The sequence below is a fragment of the Suricata suricatta genome, chromosome 11 (assembly GCF_006229205.1).
Source record: "Suricata suricatta isolate VVHF042 chromosome 11, meerkat_22Aug2017_6uvM2_HiC, whole genome shotgun sequence".
In the NCBI taxonomy this organism is placed as follows: Eukaryota; Metazoa; Chordata; class Mammalia; order Carnivora; family Herpestidae; genus Suricata; species Suricata suricatta.
In genome coordinates, this window is record NC_043710.1 from 42728145 (window position 1) to 42751237 (window position 23093).

At 40.2% G+C, this 23093-nt stretch overlaps 1 protein-coding gene across 2 annotated transcripts; it reads left to right on the top strand.

Annotated features, from left to right (window-relative positions):
• The first annotated feature begins 277 nt into the window (after positions 1-277).
• LOC115271698 (vitamin D 25-hydroxylase) lies at positions 278-21837 on the top strand. 2 transcript variants are annotated; one of them, XM_029914619.1, is made up of 5 exons: positions 278-754; positions 14933-15074; positions 18521-19153; positions 19786-20115; positions 21155-21837. In XM_029914619.1, the coding sequence occupies exons 1-5, from the start codon at positions 545-547 to the stop codon at positions 21328-21330; spliced, it is 1491 nt and encodes a 496-aa protein (XP_029770479.1). In that variant the 5' UTR covers positions 278-544; the 3' UTR covers positions 21331-21837. The 2 variants fall into 2 exon arrangements, with proteins under 2 accessions (XP_029770479.1, XP_029770480.1); XM_029914620.1 differs by having other exon boundaries at positions 18521-19012.
• The last annotated feature ends 1256 nt before the right edge of the window (positions 21838-23093 follow it).

Consider the following 23093-nt stretch of genomic DNA (forward strand, 5'->3'; position numbering starts at 1 on the left):
ATCACAATTCTTAGGAGATCACAAACAAAAAATGCCTCATAATGACCAAAGGACAAATGAGTGAAATAGGACAGATTATTTGCTTTTTATGTTGACGAGTCAGTTCTCAAGTGGAAAGTCTTAAGATTATCAGGTTTAGCTCAAGACTGAATTCTGATAATCTTAGAATTTTTTTTCACTCTTAAATAGCTTATTTAAAGAGTTCCTTATTTAATAGTTACTAAAAAAGACACCCTCAGAAAGGCTAGCAGCAGCCCAATGAGGAAGGCTGACTTCTTCCCTGGCCCTGGTATCAACACTCTGGAAAAGGCCTTCAGGATCGAGCACGCCTGAAAGCCACGCCCAAATCCAAAGGCTCGCACCCGCCTCTGCACTGTTGACTCTGAGCCTTGAGAGCGGCCAGAGGACTCTACGCCAACCAGCCAATGGCCAGGGAACGGGGGCGGGACCTCGGGGTGTCCGGCCAATAGGAATGCGGCGGGGCAGAAGGGCGACCCCGCTCCTTGGCGGTGGGGGTTCGTAGCCCCAGCCCCTGTCCCGGGCCATGTGGGACCCGTGCGTGGCAGTGCTCGGAGCCGTGCTCTTTTTGCTGTTCTTCACGTTTGGGATCCACCAGCTCCTGAAGCAGAGGCGGCCCACAGGCTTCCCTCCCGGGCCGTCGGGTCTGCCACTTATCGGCAACATCTACTCACTGGCCGCCTCGGGCGAGCTTCCTCACGTCTACTTGAGAAAGCAGAGCCAGGTGTACGGCGAGGTACAGCCCGACGGGCTACGGGTAGGGAGGGCCCGGACTTTCCTCTGGGGTGGACTGAACGGCGACTCGTGGGCCCTAGCTGTCGGGACACCGCGCCTCCCCCCTACCGCCAACCCTGTGTGCTAAAGACTTGAAGGAAAACCCCGCCCAGCGAGGGTCCCCACCCTGCCAAAGCCCAGCGGGATCCAGCTAGGTCCTGCCCCCAGCACGGGCTCGGAGGCGGTGCTTTCTCGCCTGCGCAGTGATCCTGCGGGGTAGCGGGGAGCGCTCCGTAGGCGCCTAGGATGTGCTCTGCACCTGCGCAGTGGAGCCCCAGCCATTTGTGTTTTGTTTTGTTTTGTTTTGTGTCAGCTCGCGGGAGTTAGGCGTTTGTTCGTTCTGCCTACGGCTTCTGGCGAAAATGAGGCATCTAAATTCTAGGTCCAGATTAATGTTTTTAAAAGAAGTTTGTGAATGTTTGCATCTGAGGATGCCTGGTCTAGGCGTCTGCTGTGGGGATAAGAAAGCAAAGGCGAAGGCCCTTGGCCAAGATGGGCTCTGGAGAATAATTGCGAAAGCGAATGAATTTGTGACTAAAAATCGGTGCGGAGCCCTACAAGCGCAGAGTGAGCAGAGTGAGCAGTGTCGCCGTGAACAGCCAGGAGCAGCCGCATAGCAAACACGGAGACTGCACCGCTGTGGGCCAGCCTCCCTTTCAAGGTGCCCTCAAGTAAACCCACCGCCAACTGGAGGGCCTAGCTACTTCCGGTCTCTCCCACTACCTAGAGAAGGAAAGTTCAGCTTAGAAATGCTGAGTGACTTGCCGACGGCGGCGAGCCCTCTACCAGCAGGGGACAAGACCGGGAATCAAGCTTGTGATTTGGCGGGGTGTGCTGACCTCAGAAGGAGACAGAAGTTTCCTGGGCCTTGGCACAGCAGCAAGCCAGGATGTGCTAGGCACTGGGGATGAGGTGAGGAAGGTAGACTTGGCCCGATTTCAGGGAGTTTAAGCCCAGCGAGAGAGCAAATCTAGATACCGACCACAAATTGTGAATGCTTAGAAGGAGAAGTAGAGCATTGCTGTTTGGCAGTTGAGGTATTTCAGGTTGGGGCTTGGCACCTTATCTGAACTAGTGTTTACAAGAATTACCCTAGATTTTTGTACTTCGCTAACAGTTAACGTTGTTAAAGGGAAAGTGGACTTAGGTAAAACAAATGTATGTAATTCTTATATTTCAGCCTTCCAGTTCTCCAGGAATGGAGGGTATTTCTGTGATTTCCATTGACTATATATGAGCTCTGGAATGTGGTTCAAAGCATAATGAATTCTTTTTTTTTTTTAACTATTTATTTATTTATTTATTTTGAAAGAGAAAAAGGATCCCAAGCACACTCCACACTCACTGCAGAGCCCAATGTGGGGCTGAAACCTACAAACCACGAGATCCTGACCTAAGCAGAAACCAAGAGTCAGACCCTCAACCCACTGAGCCAGCCAGACACCCCTATTCTAGAGATCATAAGATGTGAAAGGAAGCCTGAGACTAACAGTTGAGTCCTCTTTTTTAGGTAAAACTGGACTTTTACTTCCCTGAATTTTAATTTTTCCTCTTGTGTAATGAGAATAATAACTAGAATCAGTTAACTGCTATTCAGATGTTCTTGATTATAAATTACAGAACAACTTATTAGGTCTACAATTTAAAAAGCATATTTAAGCTAATTATGTGAACCACTGGCTTGCAGATCAGGAAATTGTTTTTTACACATAAATATTTGAATTGATAGGAACACTGTATTTAAAATGAACATCCTTTTCCAGAAGGGGGTAACCTGAGTTTCCTATCCAAATAGATTACACATTATACAAGACTGTCATTTTGGGATAAGTAGATCTGGTTCAATGGATTTAAGAATTTGGCATGAGTAATTAGTTTTATTGTTGTTACAACTATTTGAGGTGACCATGGTTCTTTACAAAGGAGGCAATTTGCTGGAAGTGGTAAAAATCAAGTAGTGCTACTAAGTACAGGAAGAACAGAGGAGAAGAGAAAGGAGCAAAAATGAAAAGGATGTATGAATTGAACAGTAGGTAACTGCCTGACTCTGCCTCACACTTAAGTTGAAAACTACCTAACATATTTCAACATAAGTTGAAAACCACACCTAACATACTAGTACTTTAAGCTATGACAGCATTTGATCCTTTTTCTTTTTAAGTTTATTTCTTTATTTATTTTGAGAGAGACAGAAACACTTGGGAGGGGCAGAGAAAGGCAGAGACAGAGAATCCCCAGCAGGCTCTGCACTGTCAGCACAGAGCCCGACAGAGGGCTTGAACTCACAAAGCTGTGAAAACATGACCTGAACCCAAACCAAGAGTCGGACACTTGGCTGACTGAGCCACCCAGGTGCCTCTGATTCTTTTTGTGTTTTAATTGTAGTTGACACACAATGTTATATTTTAGGCATAAAGTGTAGTGGTTAGCAACTCTGTGCACTATGCCAGTCGCACCACCGCATGGCTGCCGTCTGTTACCATACAATGCTATTATAGTACCATATTCCGTATGTTACACCTTTTATTCCCATGATTTATTCATTCCATAACCGGCACCTTGTACTTCCCACTCACCTTGATGCATTTTGTCCATCTTCTCTGGCAGCCACCAGTTCTGTGTATTTATGGGTCTGTTTCTGCTTTTGTCTTTGTTTTTAGATTCTGCATATAAAGAAAATCGTATGGTATTTGTCTTACTTAGCCTAATAGCTTCTGCGTCCATTCTTGTCCCAGATGGCAAGATCTCATCTTTTTTTATGGTTGAGTAATAATAATGTATACATTGTATCACGTCTTCATACTTTCATGTATTGATGGACACTTAGGTTGCTTCCATTTCTTGGCTGTTGTAAATAATGCTGTCATAAATATAGCAGTGCATACATCTTTTTGAAATAGTGTTTTCAATTTCTTTGGACAAATACCCAAGAGTGAATTCTATGAACCCATACTGAGTTGTATGCTACTTCTAATTTCAGTTTTTTGAGGAATCTTCATACTGTTATCCATAGTATTTGCACCAATAACATTCTCACTAACGGTATACAGGGATTCCTTTTTATCCACATCCTTATCAATATTTGCTATTTCTTGTCTTTGACACCAATCATTCTGACAGGTATATAGTGATACCTCATTGTGGTTTTGATATGCATTTCTTTGATGATTAGTGATGTTGAGCATCTTTTCATGTGTCTTGTGACATGTTTGTGTCTTATGTGGAAAAATACCTATTCGAGGCCTCTGCCCATTTTTAATTGGATTATTTTTCTGATGTTGAGTTGTATAATTTCTTTATCTATTTTGGATATCAAACCCTATTGAATATAAAATTTGCAGTTACCTTCTCGCATCTAGTAGGTTGCCTTTTCAGGATTTTTTTTAATAAATGGTTTCCTTTGCTGTGTAACAGTTTTTATTTTGATGTAGTCCCAACAGTTTATTTTTGCTTTTGTCTCCTTCCTTGCCTGAAGAACATATCCATAAATAAATTGCTAAGGGAAATAACCAAGCGATTACTCCCCATGTTCCCTTCCAGGATTTTTATGATTTTAGGACTCACATTTAGGTCTTTAATTTACTTTGAGTTTATTTTTGTATCTGGTGTGAGAAAGTGATCCAGTGTCACTCTTTGCATGTATTGGTCCAGTTTTCCCAACACCGTTTGTTGAAGAGACTCTTTTTCCCCCACTGTATATCCTAGCCTCCTTTGTTGTAGACTAACTGACTGTGTAATCATGGGTTTATTTCTAGGCTCTCTTTACTGTTCTATTAATCTATGTGTCTGTTGTTTTTTATTTTTTGTTTTTGCCGAGATCATAGTATTTTGATTATTATATCTTCTTAGTATATCTTGAAATCTGGGATTATGATACCTCCAGATTTATTTTTGTTTTTCAAGATTGTTTTGCCTATTTGGGGTTTTTTGTGGTTCCATACAGATTTAGGATTATTCTAGGATTTCTAATTCTGTGGAAAATGCTGTTGGTATTTTGATAGGAATTACATTAAATCTTTAGCTTGCTTTGATAGTATGGACATTTAAACAGTATTGGGTCTTCCAGTCCATTAGCATTTGTTTGTGTCATTTTCAAATTTTTTAAGTGTTTTATAGATTTCAGAGTGTAAGTTTTTCACCTCCTTGGTTAAGTTTATTCCTAGGTATTTTATTATTTTGGGTGCTATTATAAGTGGAATTGTTTTATTAATTTATTTTCCTGTTACTTCATTATGGCGTATAGCAATGTAACAGATTTCTGTATGTTCATTTTGTATCCTACAACTTTACTTAAGCATCTTTTACTTCTAATAGTGTTTTGGTGGAGTCTTTAGGATTTTCACTGTATAGTATAATGTCATCAAAAAATAGTTTTACTTCTTCCTGCCAATTTTGATAACTTTTATTTCTTGTTTGATTATTGTGGATAGGTCTCCAATACTATGTTGAATAAAAGTGGTGACCGTGGCTATCCTTGTCTTGTTCCTGATCTTAGGAGGAAAAAACTCTTAATTTTTCACTGTTATGTATGATATTAGCTGTGGGTTTGTCATATATGGACTCTATTACATTGAGATATATTCCCTTTGCACCCACTTTGTTGAGAGTTTTCATTATGAATAGATGTTGAGTTTTTTCAAATGCTTTTTCTGGATCTGTTAAGATGATCATTCCTTTTTATCCATTATTTTGTTAATGTGGTGTATCACATTGATTGAGTTTTGAGTATTGAAACAGCCTTGCATCCGCAGAATAAATTCCACTTGATCATTTTAATTTTTAAATTCAGTTTACTAATATTTTGTTGAAGACATTTGGTTCTGTGTTCATCAAGGATATTCGCCTGTATTTTGGGGTTTTGTGTGAGTGAGTGAGTGTGTGTGTGTGTGTGTGTGTCTGTGTGTTGTAATGTCTTTGCTATAACTATCAGGGTAATATTGACCTTGTAGAATGTATTTAGAAGCTTTCCCTCCTCTTCTTTTTGGAACAGTTTGAGGAGAATAAGTATTAACCCGGTTTTTGGTGCTTCCTACTTTTCTTTGGTAGAATTTACTCGTGAAGCCATCCTAACTTGTTTGTTGGGAGCTTTTTGATTAGTCATTCAATGTCATTACTGGTAATCACTCAATTCAGATTTTCTTTTTCTTCCTGATTTAGTTTTGGGAGATTGTATGCTTCTAGAAATCTATTTCTTCTAGGTTGTCCAATTTGACATAGTAATCTCATAATTCTTTGTATTTCTTTGCACTTGGTTGTTACTTTCCTCTTTCATTTCTGATTTTATTTTAATTCTTTTCTTCATGAGCCTGGTTAAAGGCTTACCAGTTTTATTGATCTTTTCAAAAAAACAGCTCGTGATTCATTGATCTATTGTATTGTTGTGGGGTTTTTTTGTTTTTTGTTTTAGTTTCTATTTCACTTATTTCTGCTCTGATCTTTATTATTTACTTCCTTCTACTGATTTTTGGTTTTTATTACTTATATCTCCAGCTCATTTTGGTGTAAGGTTAGGTTGTTTATTTGAGATTTGTCTTGCTTCTTGAGGAGGCCTAAATTGCTGTAATTTTCACTCTTAGAGCAGGTTTTACTGCATTCCAAAGATTTTGGCCTCTTGTGTTTTCATTTTTATTGGTCTCTATGTATTCTTTAAATTTTCTCTTTGATTTCCTGATTGACCCATTTATTATTTGATAGCATGTTATTTAGCCTCCATATATTTGTGTTTTTTCCAGATGTTTTCCTTGTGGATAGTTTCTCTAGTTTCATAGCATTGTGGCTGGAAAAAATACATGTTGTAATTTCAATTTTTTTTCAATTTTTTGAATCTTGTTTTATGCCCTAACATGTGATTTATTCTGGAGAATGCCCCATGCACTTAAAAGAATGTGTATTCTACTCGTTTAGGATGGAATGTTCTGAATATATCTGTCAGATACATCTGGTCCGATGTGTTGTTTAAAGCCATTGTTTCTTTGTTGATTTTCTGTTTGGATGATCTATCCTTTGATGTAAGTGGGGTATAAAAATCCCCTGCTGTTATTGTATTACTGCTGATTTTTTTCTGTATGAAATTTAGTAGCTACTTTATATATTTTGGTGTTTCTGTGTTGGGTGTATAACTCTTTACAATTATTATGTCTTCTTGTTGGATTGTCCCCTTAATGATTATACAGTGTCTTCCACTGTCTCTTGTTAGTCTTTGTTTTAAAGTCTGTTTCATCTGATATTAATATTGCTAACCTAGCTTTCTTTTCACTTCCATTTGCATTATAAATATATTCCCATCCCTTTACTTTCAGTCTACATGTATCTTTAGGTCTGGTATCTTTAGGTCTGCCTCTTAGAGGCAACATATAGATGAGACTTTCTTTTTTATCCATTCCATTATTCTATGTCTTTTGATTAGTCCATTTACATTCAAGGTAATTATTGATGGGTATGTACATATTGCCATTTTGCTACTTGTTTTATTTTTGTAGTTCTCTGTTCCTTCCTTGTTCATTTCTCTCACGGTTTTCTGGCCTACTTAAGTGATATTCTTCAGTCATTTTCTTTATTTTTTGCAAGTCTATTACTAGTTTTGTGGTTACCATTAAGTTTATGTATAACATCTTCTGCATGTAGCAGTTTATATTAAGTTAATGGTCACTTAATTTTGAACTCATTCTAAAAGCACTAATTTTTACTACTCTTCTCCCCTCTTACATTTTTGGTATGCAGTATTATACTTCACATCAATTTATGTTGTAAATCCCTTGACTGATTTTTATAGATACAGTTAATTTTACGGTTTTTGGTGCTTCCTACTTTTCTTACTCCTGCTTATGGTCTTTCTTTTCCACTCAAGGAATCCCCTGTAACATTTCTTATAAGGCTGGTGTAGTGGTGATGAACTCCTTGAACTTTTGTCTGAGAAACTCTTTATCTCTCCTTCAATTCTGACAGATAACCTTGCTGGGTAGAGTATTCTTACTTGTAGGTTTTTGTCTTTCAGCACTTTTGAATATATCATTCCACTCCCTTCTGGCCTGTAAAGTGTCTAATGAAAAATCTGCTGATAGCCTTACAGGGTTTCCCTTGTATATAACTGCTTTCTTTTCTCTAGCTGCTTTTAAATTTTTGTCACTACTTTTTGCTATTTTAATTATTACGTGTCTTGGTTTGGACATCCTTGGGTTGATTTTGTTTGGGGCCCTCTGTGCGTTCTGGATGTGTATTTCTGTTTCCTTCCCGGATTCAGTAAATGTTGAGCTACTACTTCTTCAGATATTTTTTTCTGCCTCATCTTATCTCTCTTCTGCTTCTGGGTCCATATAATGCATACATTGTTACGGTCGATGGTATTACTGAGTTCCCTTAATCTATCTTCATTTTTTATTACTCTCTTTTCTTTCTACTGTTCAGCTTGATTGCTTTCCATTACAATGTCCTCCAGGTTGCTGATCCATTCTTCTGCTTCCTCTAGTTTACTGTTTTTTCCCTCTAGTGTATTTTCAATTTCAGTTGAGTTATTCATCTCTGATTGGTTCTTTTTTGTTTTCTATCTCTTTGTTAAGAGTCTTACTGAGGTCCTCCACTGTTAAGTCTAGTGAGTATCTTTCTGATGATTACTTTAAATTCTCTATCAGAATTTATTCTCCATTTCATTTGCTCTCTTGCTATGAATTTGTCCTGTTCTGTTTTTGTGGGACATAGTCCTCTGTCTCCACATTTTGTCTAACTCTCTGTGTTTGTTTCTATCTGTTAGGAAAATCAGCTACTAGTCTAAAAGTAGTGGCCTTATGAAGAAGAGATCCTATGGTGCTCTGCAGTGCCATGTACCCTGTTCACCAGAACCTGGTGCTTCAGGGGTGTCTGTGTGTGTTATGTGCACCCTACTTTTGTGGCTAAGCCCCATTTGCCTTCAGTCCAGTCATGTACTGGGGCTCTCTTTGCCTGCTTTGGGTAGGTTTGATCCCTGTGTTGCTAATGGGCCAGTCTGGGGCCACCTTGGGCTTGAGTTGAGTCAGACCAGGTATTTGCCAAGGCTGTGGTCCCCACCAGACTGCAGACTGTGGTCCCTATGATGTTCCCTGAAAGACTTTCACTGGTGGACATGGCTTTCCAGCTGACCAAATGTATACCCTCCACCCACTGCAGTGGAATTGGGGTTTGTGTTTATCTTCCCTTCTCCCAGGGCAGGAGTCACTTTGGAGTGGTGCTGGTCCCTGTCAGGGCTGCTTGCACAATGCCAGGCTTATGATGCTGCTTTGGATGGTCTCCTGCTGAGGGAAGGTTGGAGGAGACAGGTCTGCAGAAAAGCACAAGGCTGCAAGCTAGCTTCCCACTACGCTGGTTCCCCCAGGTGTGTGTGTATCTAGGCTGAGGGTGGGGAGAGGAAGTAGTGGCTGCCAGCTCTGTTGTTCTTGGAGAAGTCTCCTAATAGTCCCTGCCCCTCTAGCACAGGCTCTGAGATTAATGAATAAATCTCCCCATATACTGTAGGTGTTTTGCAAACTGCTCTTTGTATGCTGTATCTCAGCAAGGCTGTTATGCTGTCTCTTTAGTGGTGGAGACTGTTTCCTGTCACCCTCCAGTTCTCCCAGAGCCCATGCACTGATTTTTAAAGTTCCAGGTTTTAACCCCTATTGATTGTGAAAACTCACGATATTAAGTCCCTCTGGTTTTCAAAGCCAGCTGTTCTTTGGATTTGTCTTTTTGGTGCAGGGCCCCTGTGCTTGGGGTACCCATTGTGGGGTCTGCTTCTCTCCCTTCTCCATGCTTTTAGTGCCTTGCCCTCCCTCATGGGTCAGTTTTTCCAACCAGGTCTCTTGCCTTCTACCTTTTTTGATGTGGACTCTTCTCTACGTTTAGCTGTGGAGAGTCTGTTCTGCCAGTCTTTGGGTAATTTTCTGGGTTATTTACTCTGATATGGGTGGTATATAGGTGTATCCATGGCACAAGGGGAGTTTACGATCCTCCTATTCCACCATCTTCCTCAGAAGTCAAACCTACTTTGAATAGATAGACTGGTTATCTCCATTTCATTTAGTGCTTTTTCTCACATTTTGTCTTATTCTTTCATTTGGAGAATATTCTCCTGTCTTCTCATTTGGCTTGACTGTCTGTGTTTGTTTTTATGAATTAAATGAATAGATACTGCTCTTAAACATGAGGAGGTGGTCTTGAGCTGTGGCTGGAGCTGTGGCTGATGTAGGCTGGCGGTCCTGGGCACTCTGCTGGAGCTGCTCTAGTGGGCAAGGGCTGGAGCAGTCCAGGGGGTCTTTACACAGAGGGCTCCCGGCAGGACAGCTGAAGCTGAAGAGGCTGTAAGCCAGTGGGGTCCCAGGGCGCTCCATACAGAGAGCCTGGCAGGAAGCTGAAGGTGAAGTAGGTGGAAGTGGGGTGGAGGGGTGTCCCAGTGGGATCCCAGGGCCCTCTGAGCAGGGGGTGCCCTGGCAGGGTGGCTAAAGCCAAGGCACGTGTGGACTAGGAGGTCCTTGGGCCCTCTGCATCAGGGGTACACTGGCAAGTCATCTGGAGCTGAAATGGCATGGGCCTGGAGTATTCCAGGGTGCTTTGCACCTGCGTCACATTGGTGAGACAGCTGACGAGGGCTATGTCAGTGTGTGCCGTGCTGGGGCCTCCTGACTGGGATGGCTTGGGCTGCTGTGGGTTAGGGACCCAGTGCTCCCTGAGGCTGCAGGCTGGCTATGGTGCCCAGCCCCTGCTCCTTTCTCTGCTGTCAAGATGGAGGAGAAATGCAAACCATGGCACTCGCCATTCCTGACTTGGACAGATTTCCAGCAGTTCCCCTGTCATTTGGTAGGGTTCTAGGACTAGTTTCTTTATAGTCTAGTTGCCCTTTTAAACCATGGCCTTTTTTTGTTTTTCCTGTGACTCAGCACAGGTGAATCTACTCTCAGCCCCTTAGTACTTCCCCTCCCCGCTGAAATTCACAGCATTGTCATTCTTTATGTGGTCTATCTTTTGTTGTATAGAAGTTGTTCAGGGGGGTGTCTGGGTGGCTCAGTTGGTGGGGTGTCAAGCTTTTGATTTCAGCTCAGGTCATGATCCTAGGGTCATGGGATTGAGCCACATGTCAGGCTCTACACTGAGCGTGGAGCCTGCTTAAGATTCTCTCTCTCTCTCTCTCTCTCTCTCTCTCTCTCTCTCTCTCTCTCTCTCTCTCTCTCAGTAAAATAAAAAAAAACACTGTTCAGGCATCCCTCAGTTCCTCAGGAGAACTGCTTTTTGAATAGGTGTAGACTTCATGTGTTTTTGGAGGAGGGGAGTTCCAGGTCTTCCTATATCTGTATCTTGGGCCCTCCCTGGCAACATTTGATCTTTATCATAGTTGTGAAGCACCCTAAAGATCTCTCGTTGCATTACAGGTATTTTGCAGTTCTGATGAAGTATTATAATTAGTACAAGTTGTTATAATTCTATACCTTTTTTGAAAGTATGAGACTATTAGCTCTTACACTCCTGAAGGCTGTGCAAGTTTTTATAGGGCTATTTGTAAATAGAATCTTATTTTTCCACTGTCTTCTTAGTTTGGAGATGTGTGCTTACAGAAAAAAACCTAGACTTGAAAACAACTTGTGAGAAATGATAATCACCTCAAGTGACATCTCCTTTTATGTAGTCTGTGAATTCCGTTCCTTTTTTATAAACCTTGAAGGGAAAATAACCAGCACTTGGGTCTCATACATTCATTTTAAAGGTAATCTTAAATGGAAATATACCACATAAGTATCATTTCCTTGGAGAGTCACTCTGAATGTATAGGCTTCAGCAGTGACTTTACTCTTAATCCAAATTTTGAGAAGCATTTCTTAGCTAGCAAAGGTAGTAAACGTGTTTTTTACAGATTAGTTTCAAGTTAATGCATGTAAGGACCATAAAACAGTTCCTTACTTTAAAAGACAAGTGGATTTGGCAGCTTATTAATTTATTTATACAGGAAGAGTTTATTGAGACTTTAATGCAAGGCACTGTGTGAGATTCTATGGAAAGTTCAGAAGATGACAGAGATGAAATCACTGATTCTGTGGAATTTATAATTTAGCAGGCAAGCAGAAGACAAGAATATTTCCGGTTTCTGGTTCAAGGTAGTATTAAATAAGAGATACCATGGAGGTATCTCAGCTTGTGCTGTTGGGGCTCAAAGGAGAGAGAGGAGAGTGCACCAAGGAACGCTTTAGTGGGGGTGTTCCCTAAAGACTTGGTATGGTTTGAACAGTCCCATGGCAGTCATGGGAGGCATCTCAAATGAGAAAACAACCAAGCAGATGTGGAAAAGTGTGTGGCAATCATGTTTCATCAATGACACTTTTCACATACTAGTCCTTCACCCACGATATCATATAATAGTGTGCTTATATGTATGTCTCTGCCACCAGTCATTAATTCAACATACGCTTATCAATTTTCAGCATCTGCTATGTTCTGTCCTAGGGGTGAAGATATAGTAGGAAGCAAAACAGTTAAAAATCCCTGCCCTGGTATAGCTTACATTCTCCTGGGGGCTGAGGGGAGCGGGGAGATGGACAATGTAAATACACTAAGTAAAGTACATAATTCATTAGAGTACAGAGTATGAAATAAACTCAGTTAAGGTAAGGGAGATGAAGAATGCTAAGGGATGAAATTTTAGCTGGGTTAGAGCAGGCCTCACTGCAAAAAAGAAGGCATTTGAGCCAAAGCTTAAACTATAGGAATAACTAGGGAAAGGACATTACAGGCCAAGAGAACACCTACAAAGGCCATGAAGTGGGAGTATGCATGTCGAGAATTGCCTATAAAGAGACAAGTTGAGAAGCTGTTATGATAACACAGGAGAAAACGAAGGTGACTTGGGTCAGAGGGTCAGTGATGGAAGGGTAAGAAATTATCATGTCCTGTTTATATTCTGGAAATGGAAACAACATAGCTACTAAGAGCTATGGGCTCTTAGGGCTGGGAAGAAAAGAGTTTACTTGGGCAGCTCAGGGGCAACTTGGGTCCTGAAGAGCTAGAAGGATGGACAGAGTGGTCATTACCTGAGGTAGTGAAACATTGTGGGTAGAGCTGGTTGGTGGGGAAGGGAAGAAACTTAAAGCTCATAGATTAACTTCTAGATGAGAAGTCGTTGAAAACAGCATATACCAGAATAGATACAGGTTCAGATAACAATTTCCCCAATTTTACCCTCAAATAGGAGACCACATTTTTGAGTAAAAGTGGATTGTGTAACAATCCTCTCTCCCATGGCTCCTCCTTGGCTTTTATAATCTGTAGTGTCCACACCTGATGGCTGTGCCCCGCACAGTGACTTGCACGTTTGTTCTGCCTCCACAGTAACACACTTTCAATTCTGGGGTCTTCTGTCATCCTGTGAGATCATCAGTCTGCTTTTTTCCTGTTCTCTAATGCCATTCTTTCATGCTGGGATCCTGTGGTTTATAATAAGAAATACATATTTGGTCTTTGTCCCTTTCCCAGAATATACTTCCTAAAGTCCTTGGAATTTCCTAAATGATAAAGGTGTCTTTTGTTATTCATAACAAGCCCCTTTCAACCACATGGGAGTTTATGTTAATGAGGTGGTTTTTGGAAAGACCCTAAAATGGGAGTTTATTGCCAGGAGAACCAAGCATGATTATTTCCAGCCAAAGTTGGAACTTTCAGTCACGCCTCCGCTTCCTCTGGGGAAGGCAGAAGGTGGGTAGTGTCAGAATTGGGTTAAATTCTAGGACACTCAGCTGGCGTCCCAGAATTGCTGAGGTGTGGAAAGCCCTCACATCTGGTGTCATAGGGTTATAGGGGAGTGTCCGGAGTAGAGGGGGCGCCCAGGAGGAGGTGTTTTTTCCTTTATAGCTGTTACAATTAGACTGCTGGGAAATGACTTGAGGACCGTTTCATTACTGCTTCGGGAGCCAAAAGTCTCACCTTTTCCTCAGCTGGTAGCCGTTCCGTTTGCGCTAAAACTCTCACTCTGCCCCTTTTGACTAATACCACTGCTTGGCACACACAGTCCACGCTACTTCCCCAAGGTTCTGGGTGTTCCTGTTGCTCAGCTGGCAGAACCCATCCTGAGCCAAAGACTCTGGTGCTCAGTCAGTTGCTTCTGTTACAGTTTGGAGACTGGAGGTCTTCATCACTTTTTTTCCCTGTAATTACTTCTGCTGAACTTATGTTCTCTACTAAACCTCCTATTTTTGTTTTTGTTTTTGACAGAGTCATGTGAACCATGGTTAAATCTGCTCTTCTACTTTGCAAGGAGATGAGGCTTGACTCAGTATTTTGGTTCTGAAAAGGTCTCAGCCAAACCCTGAGAGGAAGAAGATCCATAATCTTTGCACCCCACCAATAAAGTAGCATTGCTCCCTCGCTAGACTAGTCTCTTGTCGTGGACTGGCTAGAATAGACTACAGATGTTTCATTGTACGTGAACCTGGGTTGAAGCGCACGAGGAACTCCAGCAAGGCCTAGGATGGAATTTCTGTCTTGCCTTCCCCTTGGCTGAGTGGCATCCACCTGTGCCTCTGTGGTAAAGAAAGGCCTTTTCTCCAAAGTCAGATTCCCTGAGAGGCCCTCTTTGTTGACTTCATGGAATTCAGGGACCCAAATACAAATAAGCCTACTTATAATATGTTTATATTTCAAGATTCTCTCTCAAGTAACCCCTACCTAAGCCTGGAGTAATAAATAATATGTAGATGGTGTCGCTTCCTCATTTATCTTGGGAATAAAAAGAGATTCCTAGATACCATTGAATGTATTGAGTTGGAATGAATCTTAAAAGAACATCTAAATCAAGTATCATATTTTCTGTGGCAACCGCGAAGCCCAAAACGGTTAAGTGTTCTGCCCAGGGTCCTCCATTTGTTTAACGACAAAGCTTAAACCAGAACGCAGACCCCAGGAGCCCAGTATTCTTTTCATTACCATCTATAAGATTATGTCTCCAGGTACTAACTGGGTAATGGACTCATAGTATTTGATATGCCTTGTAGAGAGAAGGTACTCAAAACACTGTCAGTTGAGTAATAAATCCTTCCATTTTCAGGGAAGTAACAAATGCTGGGAGAGCTGGACTTAGCACAGGTGGATTTCCATGGTTGTATTGCTCCATACATTTTGCCATTTAAATGCTGTTTTTCTTTTCTTCTTGAAGATCTTCAGTTTAGATCTTGGAGGAATATCAACTGTGGTTTTAAATGGCTATGATGTAATAAAAGAATGCCTTGTTCATCAAAGTGAGATTTTTGCAGACAGACCATGCCTTCCTTTATTCATGAAGATGACAAAAATGGGAGGTATGTTTATTTTCACTTGTTTAGTGGTTTACTGTTTTAAATACATTCCTTCTTCTATGTAAATTTAGTACATAGAGTTTGGATTCTGTTGTACTGAAAAACAGGAACTAACTAATTTAGGTTACAGAACTTAGTATTTAAAGACCTTTCAGGTCTTACACCCATATTTTAGACCAATCCGTGCTAATTCTGTTGTTGTAATCCAGTCTGTAATATTACAAATAGTGTTTTGTAGAATTAACATTTAATAATATCTGCAAGTTTTGTGAAACATGTTAGGAAAACACACATGTGCACGCACACTTGAATCAAAAGTGTAAAGCTAGTCTTGAGTACTTGATGACATTTTTTACTATCATTTTGTTTATAAAATATGAAGCAGCCTTTTTAAACTACTAACCAGAATCACATGTAAATGAAGAATTGTGGGATTTGTGTAAAGGACTAGCTTCTGTTTGGTTTAGTGTTGATCTGTTGGGTGTTTCCATATTCAACAAGAGAGAAAGGCTGAAAGTAATAGACTGGTGAGCAGAAAGCCTAAACTAGAATGTTGAAGTCAGATGCAGTGGTTTTAATATTTAATAGTATAACAGTTATATAATAATGGTGTCCAAAATTCTCCACTTTAATGAGAGCTTCACACTTCATTTCAAAGAAAAATGTAACAATATTTTGTTCGTGTAGACTAAACATAAAGACAGTGAAAAGAAAATAAAAATTAACCATATGTTAAATCACAAAGCAAATCAACTAATGCAAAGAAAATACCAGTTGTAAAGGACAAGTTCTCAGGCAGAGTATAATGATGCTTGAAAGCAATAAAATAAATAAAACACAAATCTTCAGCCTCTATTATTGAGATGCAAATCTCAATAATAATTGGGCCAAATAAGAAATTAAACCACAATTATAATAGAAGACCTTTAAAGAAATTCTGAAAATGAAAGATGAGGTTATCAGTAATATTTGGGATAAAGTATAATACTATATATTTTTCAAAGCTATAGGATTTATAGTTTGGACTGTTTTTATTATAAAGAAAGATAAAGTAAACATTCAACTTGATATTTCCAAGGCAAATTGCAGTGGAAAATTATGTGTTCTTTTAAGATACATATGCACTGAATTTGAAAGTGGGAAATCAGAGCCACCATTAGCCCAGTCTTTGGGTAGAAGTCGCCCTGTAGGTGGGTGCAGCCCACGCTTGGCCTGTGTAGAGTTATGCCAAGGCTCCTCTTAACCTCCTTGCACATGTGTCCCATATGCATCCACCTCTCGGGCTTGCTCTCATCCCCGTGCCCTTACACTAGCTGTTCCCTGGCTATCCGCTTGACTCACCCTCTCATGTCCAGTCTCTTCACTTACGTCATTTCTCAGTGAAGCTTCTCCTGACCGCCCTGTGTCTCCTTCCTTGCTGTATAATTTCTTTGTTGGCCTCTCCTCACTAGTATGTAAGGTCCAGGAGAGTGGGGATCTCTGCCTCTTTCATTTACGGGTATGTCTGTGACAGCACACTGCCTGGAACATAGTAGGTCTCCGTAAATACATGTTGAATGAGTATTTGCTGAATGAATAGTCCTTTGGGAATATAGAAAAGACAGTGAACTATGGGAACATAAGATGGCTGCACAGCACTTCAGACCCTCTTATGTACGGTTAATTTTTATCATAAGCTCCAAATTCAAAAACCATTGCTGAAATGTAAATTTCATAGGTACCTCATGTAAACAAGAGAATGTGACATTTTTGTCTTAGGTATGTGTATCTACCAGTTATGAATGAAATTTTGAGTAAAGCACATGTTACCTAAATATATATGCTAAAGAGGTTGTTTTCCTTTTCACAGGTAATTTATTTTTTTATTTTTTGCCAATCACTTTTTAAATTCAAGTATAATTAACTGCTGTTTTATAACTACAGTGTTATATTAGTTTCAGGTGTACAATATAGTGATTCAACAATTCTGTACATTACTCAGTGCTCATCATGATAAGTGTACTCTTAATCCTCTTCACCTGTTTCACCCATCCCCCCCCTCACCTCTCCTCTGGAATCCACTGTTTATTCTCTATATTTTAGAGTCTGTTTTATTGTTTGTCTCTTTTTTCTTTGTTTTATTTCTTAAATTCTACATGAGTGAAATCACACGGTATTTATCTTTCTCAAGCTGACTTATTTTACTTAGCATAATGCCCTTTAGATCCGTCCATGTTGTTGCAAATGGCAAGATTTCATTCATTTTTTTATGGCTGGTTATACTCCATTGTATATATATATCATCATCTTTATCCATTCATCCGTCAGTGGACACTTGGGTTGCTTCCATATCTTGGCTGTTGTAAATACTACAGTAAATGTAGGGGTGCATCTTGATAGTTAATTTAAAGGGAGTGTATTCTATAGTAGTGACATAAGAACAGAGTATACCGTGAAGACTGAAATCTTAAGGCAAGCAATATCAACATTGGAAGTTTGAGTTTCATCTTTGCCCTCTGTCCTTCTGACTTCATTTGGGCTGCTTTAATAAAAATACTGTAGACTTAGTACCATAAACAATAAATATTTATTTTCACAGGTCTGGAGGGTGGGAAATCCAAGATCAGGGTGCCAGTAGATCTGGTGTCTGGGAAGAGCCTACTTCCTGCCTTGTAGACAGATGACTTCTCCCTCTATCCTCGCATAGCTGAGAATAATCATCTCTGTTTTTGTTTCTTGTAAGGGCACTAATCCAGTTCATGAGGCTCTACCCTCATGACCTCATCACCTCCCCCAAGGCCCAACCTCCAAATACCATCACTTGGGGGTTAGACTTTAAACATATGGATTTTGAGGGGACACAAACATTCAGTCCTTGGTATCCTCCTTTAGGCTTGAATATTTCCACTAAATTGACACCTCATTCAGCTTTCCTTGGCCTCTTCCAGAGTTACCTTGTGTAAGATATGCTTTTAACAGGAGGAAGTCTGTATTCTAAAATCTAGTCTCTTAATGCAGAAAATTTCTAATCCTTGAAGGATGATTTCCAGCTGTTTGTTAAAATTTTGCCCATGGAACATTCAGTCACTTGTCATTTATAGATGACAAATATAGTTTTAGTTTAGATTAGTTTTAGACAAATATAGTTTATAGTTAGAGAATAAAGTCACCAGGTCTAATTCACCCAGGATGAATTACCTAAGACTGTCCAGTTTCACGTGGTGGGAGAATTACAGGTCTTGTCTTCCTGTCCCTAGATAAAAAGTAGACCAGCTTTATCTGTTGACAATATTCTGTGGCTAATGAGTAGCAGAAAGCAAGGCTTAAAACCCCTGTGTCTAGTATTAGTTTTATAGAAAGAGAATTTGGAGAAGAATGACTGACAACCCTTTTTTACTCCATAGCATTTTCAGGTGTTAGATACAGGGATGTTGGAATGATCAAATTTTTTAATACTTTTGTTTTTTTAGGCTTACTCAATTCCAGATACGGTCGAGGATGGATTGACCACAGAAGATTGGCTGTAAATAGCTTTCGCTATTTTGGATATGGCCAAAAGTCTTTTGAATCTAAAATCTTAGAAGAAACCAAATTTTTTATTGATGTTATTGAAACATACAAAGGTAGACCTTTTGACCTGAAACAGTTAATAACAAATGCTGTTTCAAACATAACCAATCTGATCATTTTTGGAGAACGATTCACTTATGAAGACACTGATTTTCAGCACATGATTGAGTTATTTAGTGAAAATGTGGAACTAGCTGCCAGTGCCTCCGTCTTCCTGTATAATGCCTTTCCATGGATTGGCATCTTACCTTTTGGAAAACATCAACAGCTGTTTAGAAATGCAGCTGTGGTCTACGATTTTCTCTCCAGGCTTGTTGAAAAAGCTTCCATCAACAGAAAACCTCAGTTACCTAAGCATTTCGTTGATGCTTATTTAGATGAGATGGATCAAGGTAAAAATGACCCATCATCTACTTTCTCCAAAGAAAATCTTATTTTTTCTGTGGGTGAACTCATCATTGCTGGAACCGAAACTACCACCAATGTGCTACGGTGGGCAATTCTTTTCATGGCCCTTTATCCTAACATTCAAGGTGAGGCGTCTGTTGATCTCAGGGCTGTCCTTACATTTAGGGCTCACACATGTTTTAGAGTCTTTGGCTATGTACAGAGCATTTTATTTGGGAATTTCTACTGTACTGGCCAAGAAGAAAAATATTTAAAATTTACAAAGAGTTTCATATATCTGTTATCCCAAGTCATGTAAAAACACCAGAGATAGGTCTTATAATTCCCATTTTATAAATGAGGGAGAAGGTTAAATGGCTGCCTTGCCCAAGCTCAGCCCCTAGAGGTGGCAGAGCTGGGACCTGAAAGCTATTTTTTTAAGTCAAGTTTTATGTTTTACTATTTCCCTTGCTGAGAGTGATGTAATTCCAATGGTAGGGTTAGTTTTTATTTTTAACTACTTTTAATTGTTAATCTTTATTTTTATTAATTTTAGTGTGTTTTTCACAACAAAGTGACTCAGACCATTGGTTTCTGGTTGCACATGATATATGGCATATCTTCAAATAGAACTCTCAGATGATGGAAAACCTGAATCTGGTTGTATCCATACCCTGTTGACTTATTATAGATGATCCTTTGTTTTGTCTCAAAGGGCAATTACTTTGGATATAATACTAAGAATTGCATAATAACTTGAACACTTTTTCTCTGACAGGACAAGTTCAGAAAGAGATCGATTTAATTATGGGACCCACTGCGAAGCCTTCTTGGGATGACAAATGCAAAATGCCTTATACCAAGGCAGTTTTGCATGAAGTTTTAAGATTCTGTAATATAGTGCCATTAGGGATTTTCCATGCAACCTCTGAAGACACAGTTGTACGTGGTTATTCCATTCCTAAAGGCACGACAGTAATTACCAATCTTTATTCTGTACACTTTGATGAAAAGTACTGGAGAAACCCGGAAATATTCTATCCTGAGCGTTTTCTGGACAGCAGTGGATATTTTGCTAAGAAGGAAGCTTTGGTTCCTTTTTCCCTGGGTAAGAGGACTTTCATAGGGGCATAACTTCAGGACAGAGTGTAATGATGGTTGTTCATGTGTGACCTCTTAATCTGAAGCATTCTGTTGTAGAATTAAAGATTCCAATTCCAGAAACACAGCATTGATTCTTACAGGAGAGAATGGTTTAATTAGAAGTCATTTACACCTGTTTCTGCTCAACACTTAATTTTGTAACTAGAAAGAAACTGTTAAGAAGCCCTGGCTTCTTCTGAAACTTTTTTACTTTGTGGACTTTGGCTTCTAAGCAAAACTTATAGAGCTAGAAGTCCATAACAGAGAGCTTGAGAAACTGAGACCCAGGAGAACACAGGACACCATAATTTGAAATGAAACTAAGACACAACTCTCTTAGCTTCACATTTATTTTACCTCATCTCCAAAAATATGGCTTCTGCTGTGAAAAAATACACAGATCACAAGATCCATGGAAGGTGGACTGAAGACTCTTCCTTTCATTGGGGAAGGGTTCACATTCAGTCGTTTGAAAGGAAATGCACGTCTTCTGGATTTAGAGAACAAAATGTCTACCTCAAAGTCGATCTTTTGTGGCATATCTTGGGCTGTGTTACAACATGCAAGGGAAGTGTGGAAGGGGATTCATAAGCTTACGGAAGTCCATGATCTGACAAAAGAAGGTGAAGAAATGGGCTCTGAGAGCTGAAGTACCAATTTTTCTTTTTAATAAACATAACTTTCTTTAAATTCCAAATTTCCTAAACAGTACCCATATATTAGATACAAATTTTGGTAAATAACGTGAGGTTTTTTTTTTTTTAACGTTTATTTATTTTTGAGAGAGAGCAAGAGAGAGACTGAATGTGAGCAGGGGAGAGGCAGAGAAAGAGACACACACACAATCTGAAGCAGGCTCTAGGCCCCGAGATGTCAGCACAGAGCCCAGCGCGGGGCTCAGACTCACTGAGCCAAAGTCAGACACTTAACTGAGCCACCGAGGCACCCCCATGTTGTGGATTTTTTTTAAAAAAATGTATTGTTTTGTTTTGTCTTGTTTTTAGGGAGAAGACACTGTCTTGGAGAACAGTTGGCTCAGATGGAAATGTTCCTGTTTTTTACAACATTGCTTCACAAGTTTCACCTGCATTTTCCACATGAACTGGCCCCAGATCTGAAGCCCAGATTAGGCATGACGCTGCAGCCCCAGCCCTACCTCATCTGTGCGGAAAGGCGCTGAAAGCGCATGGATGTTTTCTGGGAGAAGGCTAGCTGGTTCCCTTTCTTTTTTTAAAACAAATCTAATCAGTATATGCGTTTGGACAAAAGTCACAGCATCATAAAGCCAAATGAACACAGGTGTGTCTTTGAAAACAGTACTAAAGCAATGATAAGCATTAGCTATTTCTTTAAGCTTTTATGACTTATAAGGTGGAATGATCCGTGGAGGAAAACAAAGGTGCTGATGACAGGTGTTGCTTGAGTAAGAAGGGCCGTGGGTGCAGAGCCTGACGTACACCACGTATTTCTCAGCCTTTCTTGACTCCATCTTGCTCTGGTCCTGGGGCCTCTGTTTCTAACTGCCGATGCCAGCCCCCTTCTGATCAGGTATTGTCATTAATGGGTAGTGTGGAATGCGTCCAGTTTAATAGAGGACTCAAGAAGAAATTAGAATCCAAATAACCGAGTTTGGAATACAGAGGTATTTTAGACATGGTGGCAGATAATAAAAGAAAATGTCTATATATTTTAGAACCTGCCAGTGCTTTCAAGTCTTGCTTCCTACCATACGTTCATAAGAATTGTATCATCTCCTTATAAATGAGGGTCCCTGTGACCCCTAAGTATTCATTCCCATGGCAGCAGTTCCATAGAAGGAAATTACAATAATGTGATTACAATAAGAATGACCCCCCCCAAAAGTGATTATTGAATGACCCCCAAAAAATGATTATTAATTCTTTCCAGGCACAGACATTTTTCCTAGTACCACTTTTTTCCTAAACCAGGCATAGGTCCTAAAGAATGAATCATTTTACTTTTAGAGGTCTCTGGTCATTTCCTTGGATTACTGTTCTTTTTCTGAAAATAATACTATGCAAAATCCAAAAAAACATGCTTTAGAGCCAGAGTGAATGTATACATTGGGACATTTCAGAGTGATGGGCTTCTGTTAATAATGATGCCAGGAAAATGTGTGAACTATGACTGTCCTGATCAAACTGGTCTGTATATATAGTTTTTTAACATGATATCTTCTGTCCACTGAGGGTTTCTGCTCGTATAACTTGGCTCATGAGTACTTGCAGACTGGGAGTAAATGTATACAACAATGACTTCTGTTAAGAATATGAATTTAGGGGCACCTCAGTAGCTCAGTTGGTTAAGCATCTGACTCCTGATCTCAGCTCAGGTCTTGATCTCAGGGTTGTGAGATTGAGCCCTGTGTTGCTTTGCGCTGGGCGTGGAGCCTACTTAAAAAAAGAGAGAGAATATGAATTTAACCTTAATCACTTCATCTGTTGAATATTTTCAAGTGTGATGAATCAGGAGTCTGCTTCTCTGTTATACTAAGATGCTTCTGGTTGCAGGAGGGAAAAGATCCAGTTAAATGGGACGTTTGCAGGTAGTGTGACAGCTGGAGGGTGGGTGTGGCCTACACGCTCCGTGCTACATCAGCGATCTGCTTGTTCATGTCTCTTAGTTTTGCTTCCCACGTGGCATCAGCTTTATCTCAAGGCAGATTCATGGAAGCACATGTGCTTTGCTCTCCTCCTTGTAGAGACGTGGGAGCTTTTCAGATAGTCCCCTAGAGCTGTTCTTTGTGTCCCCTTGGTCCTAAGTTACACGCTCATCTTTTAAGACTGTGTCTTTTGAGTGGGATTATGGTTCACGTAGGCCTGACTTCTAGAGCCTGTGATGGAGTTGGCTCCTCCCAAAGTGCATGTGCTGCATTGGGGTAGTATAGTGACCTAAACAAAAATAAGGAGACTTAGGAAGAGA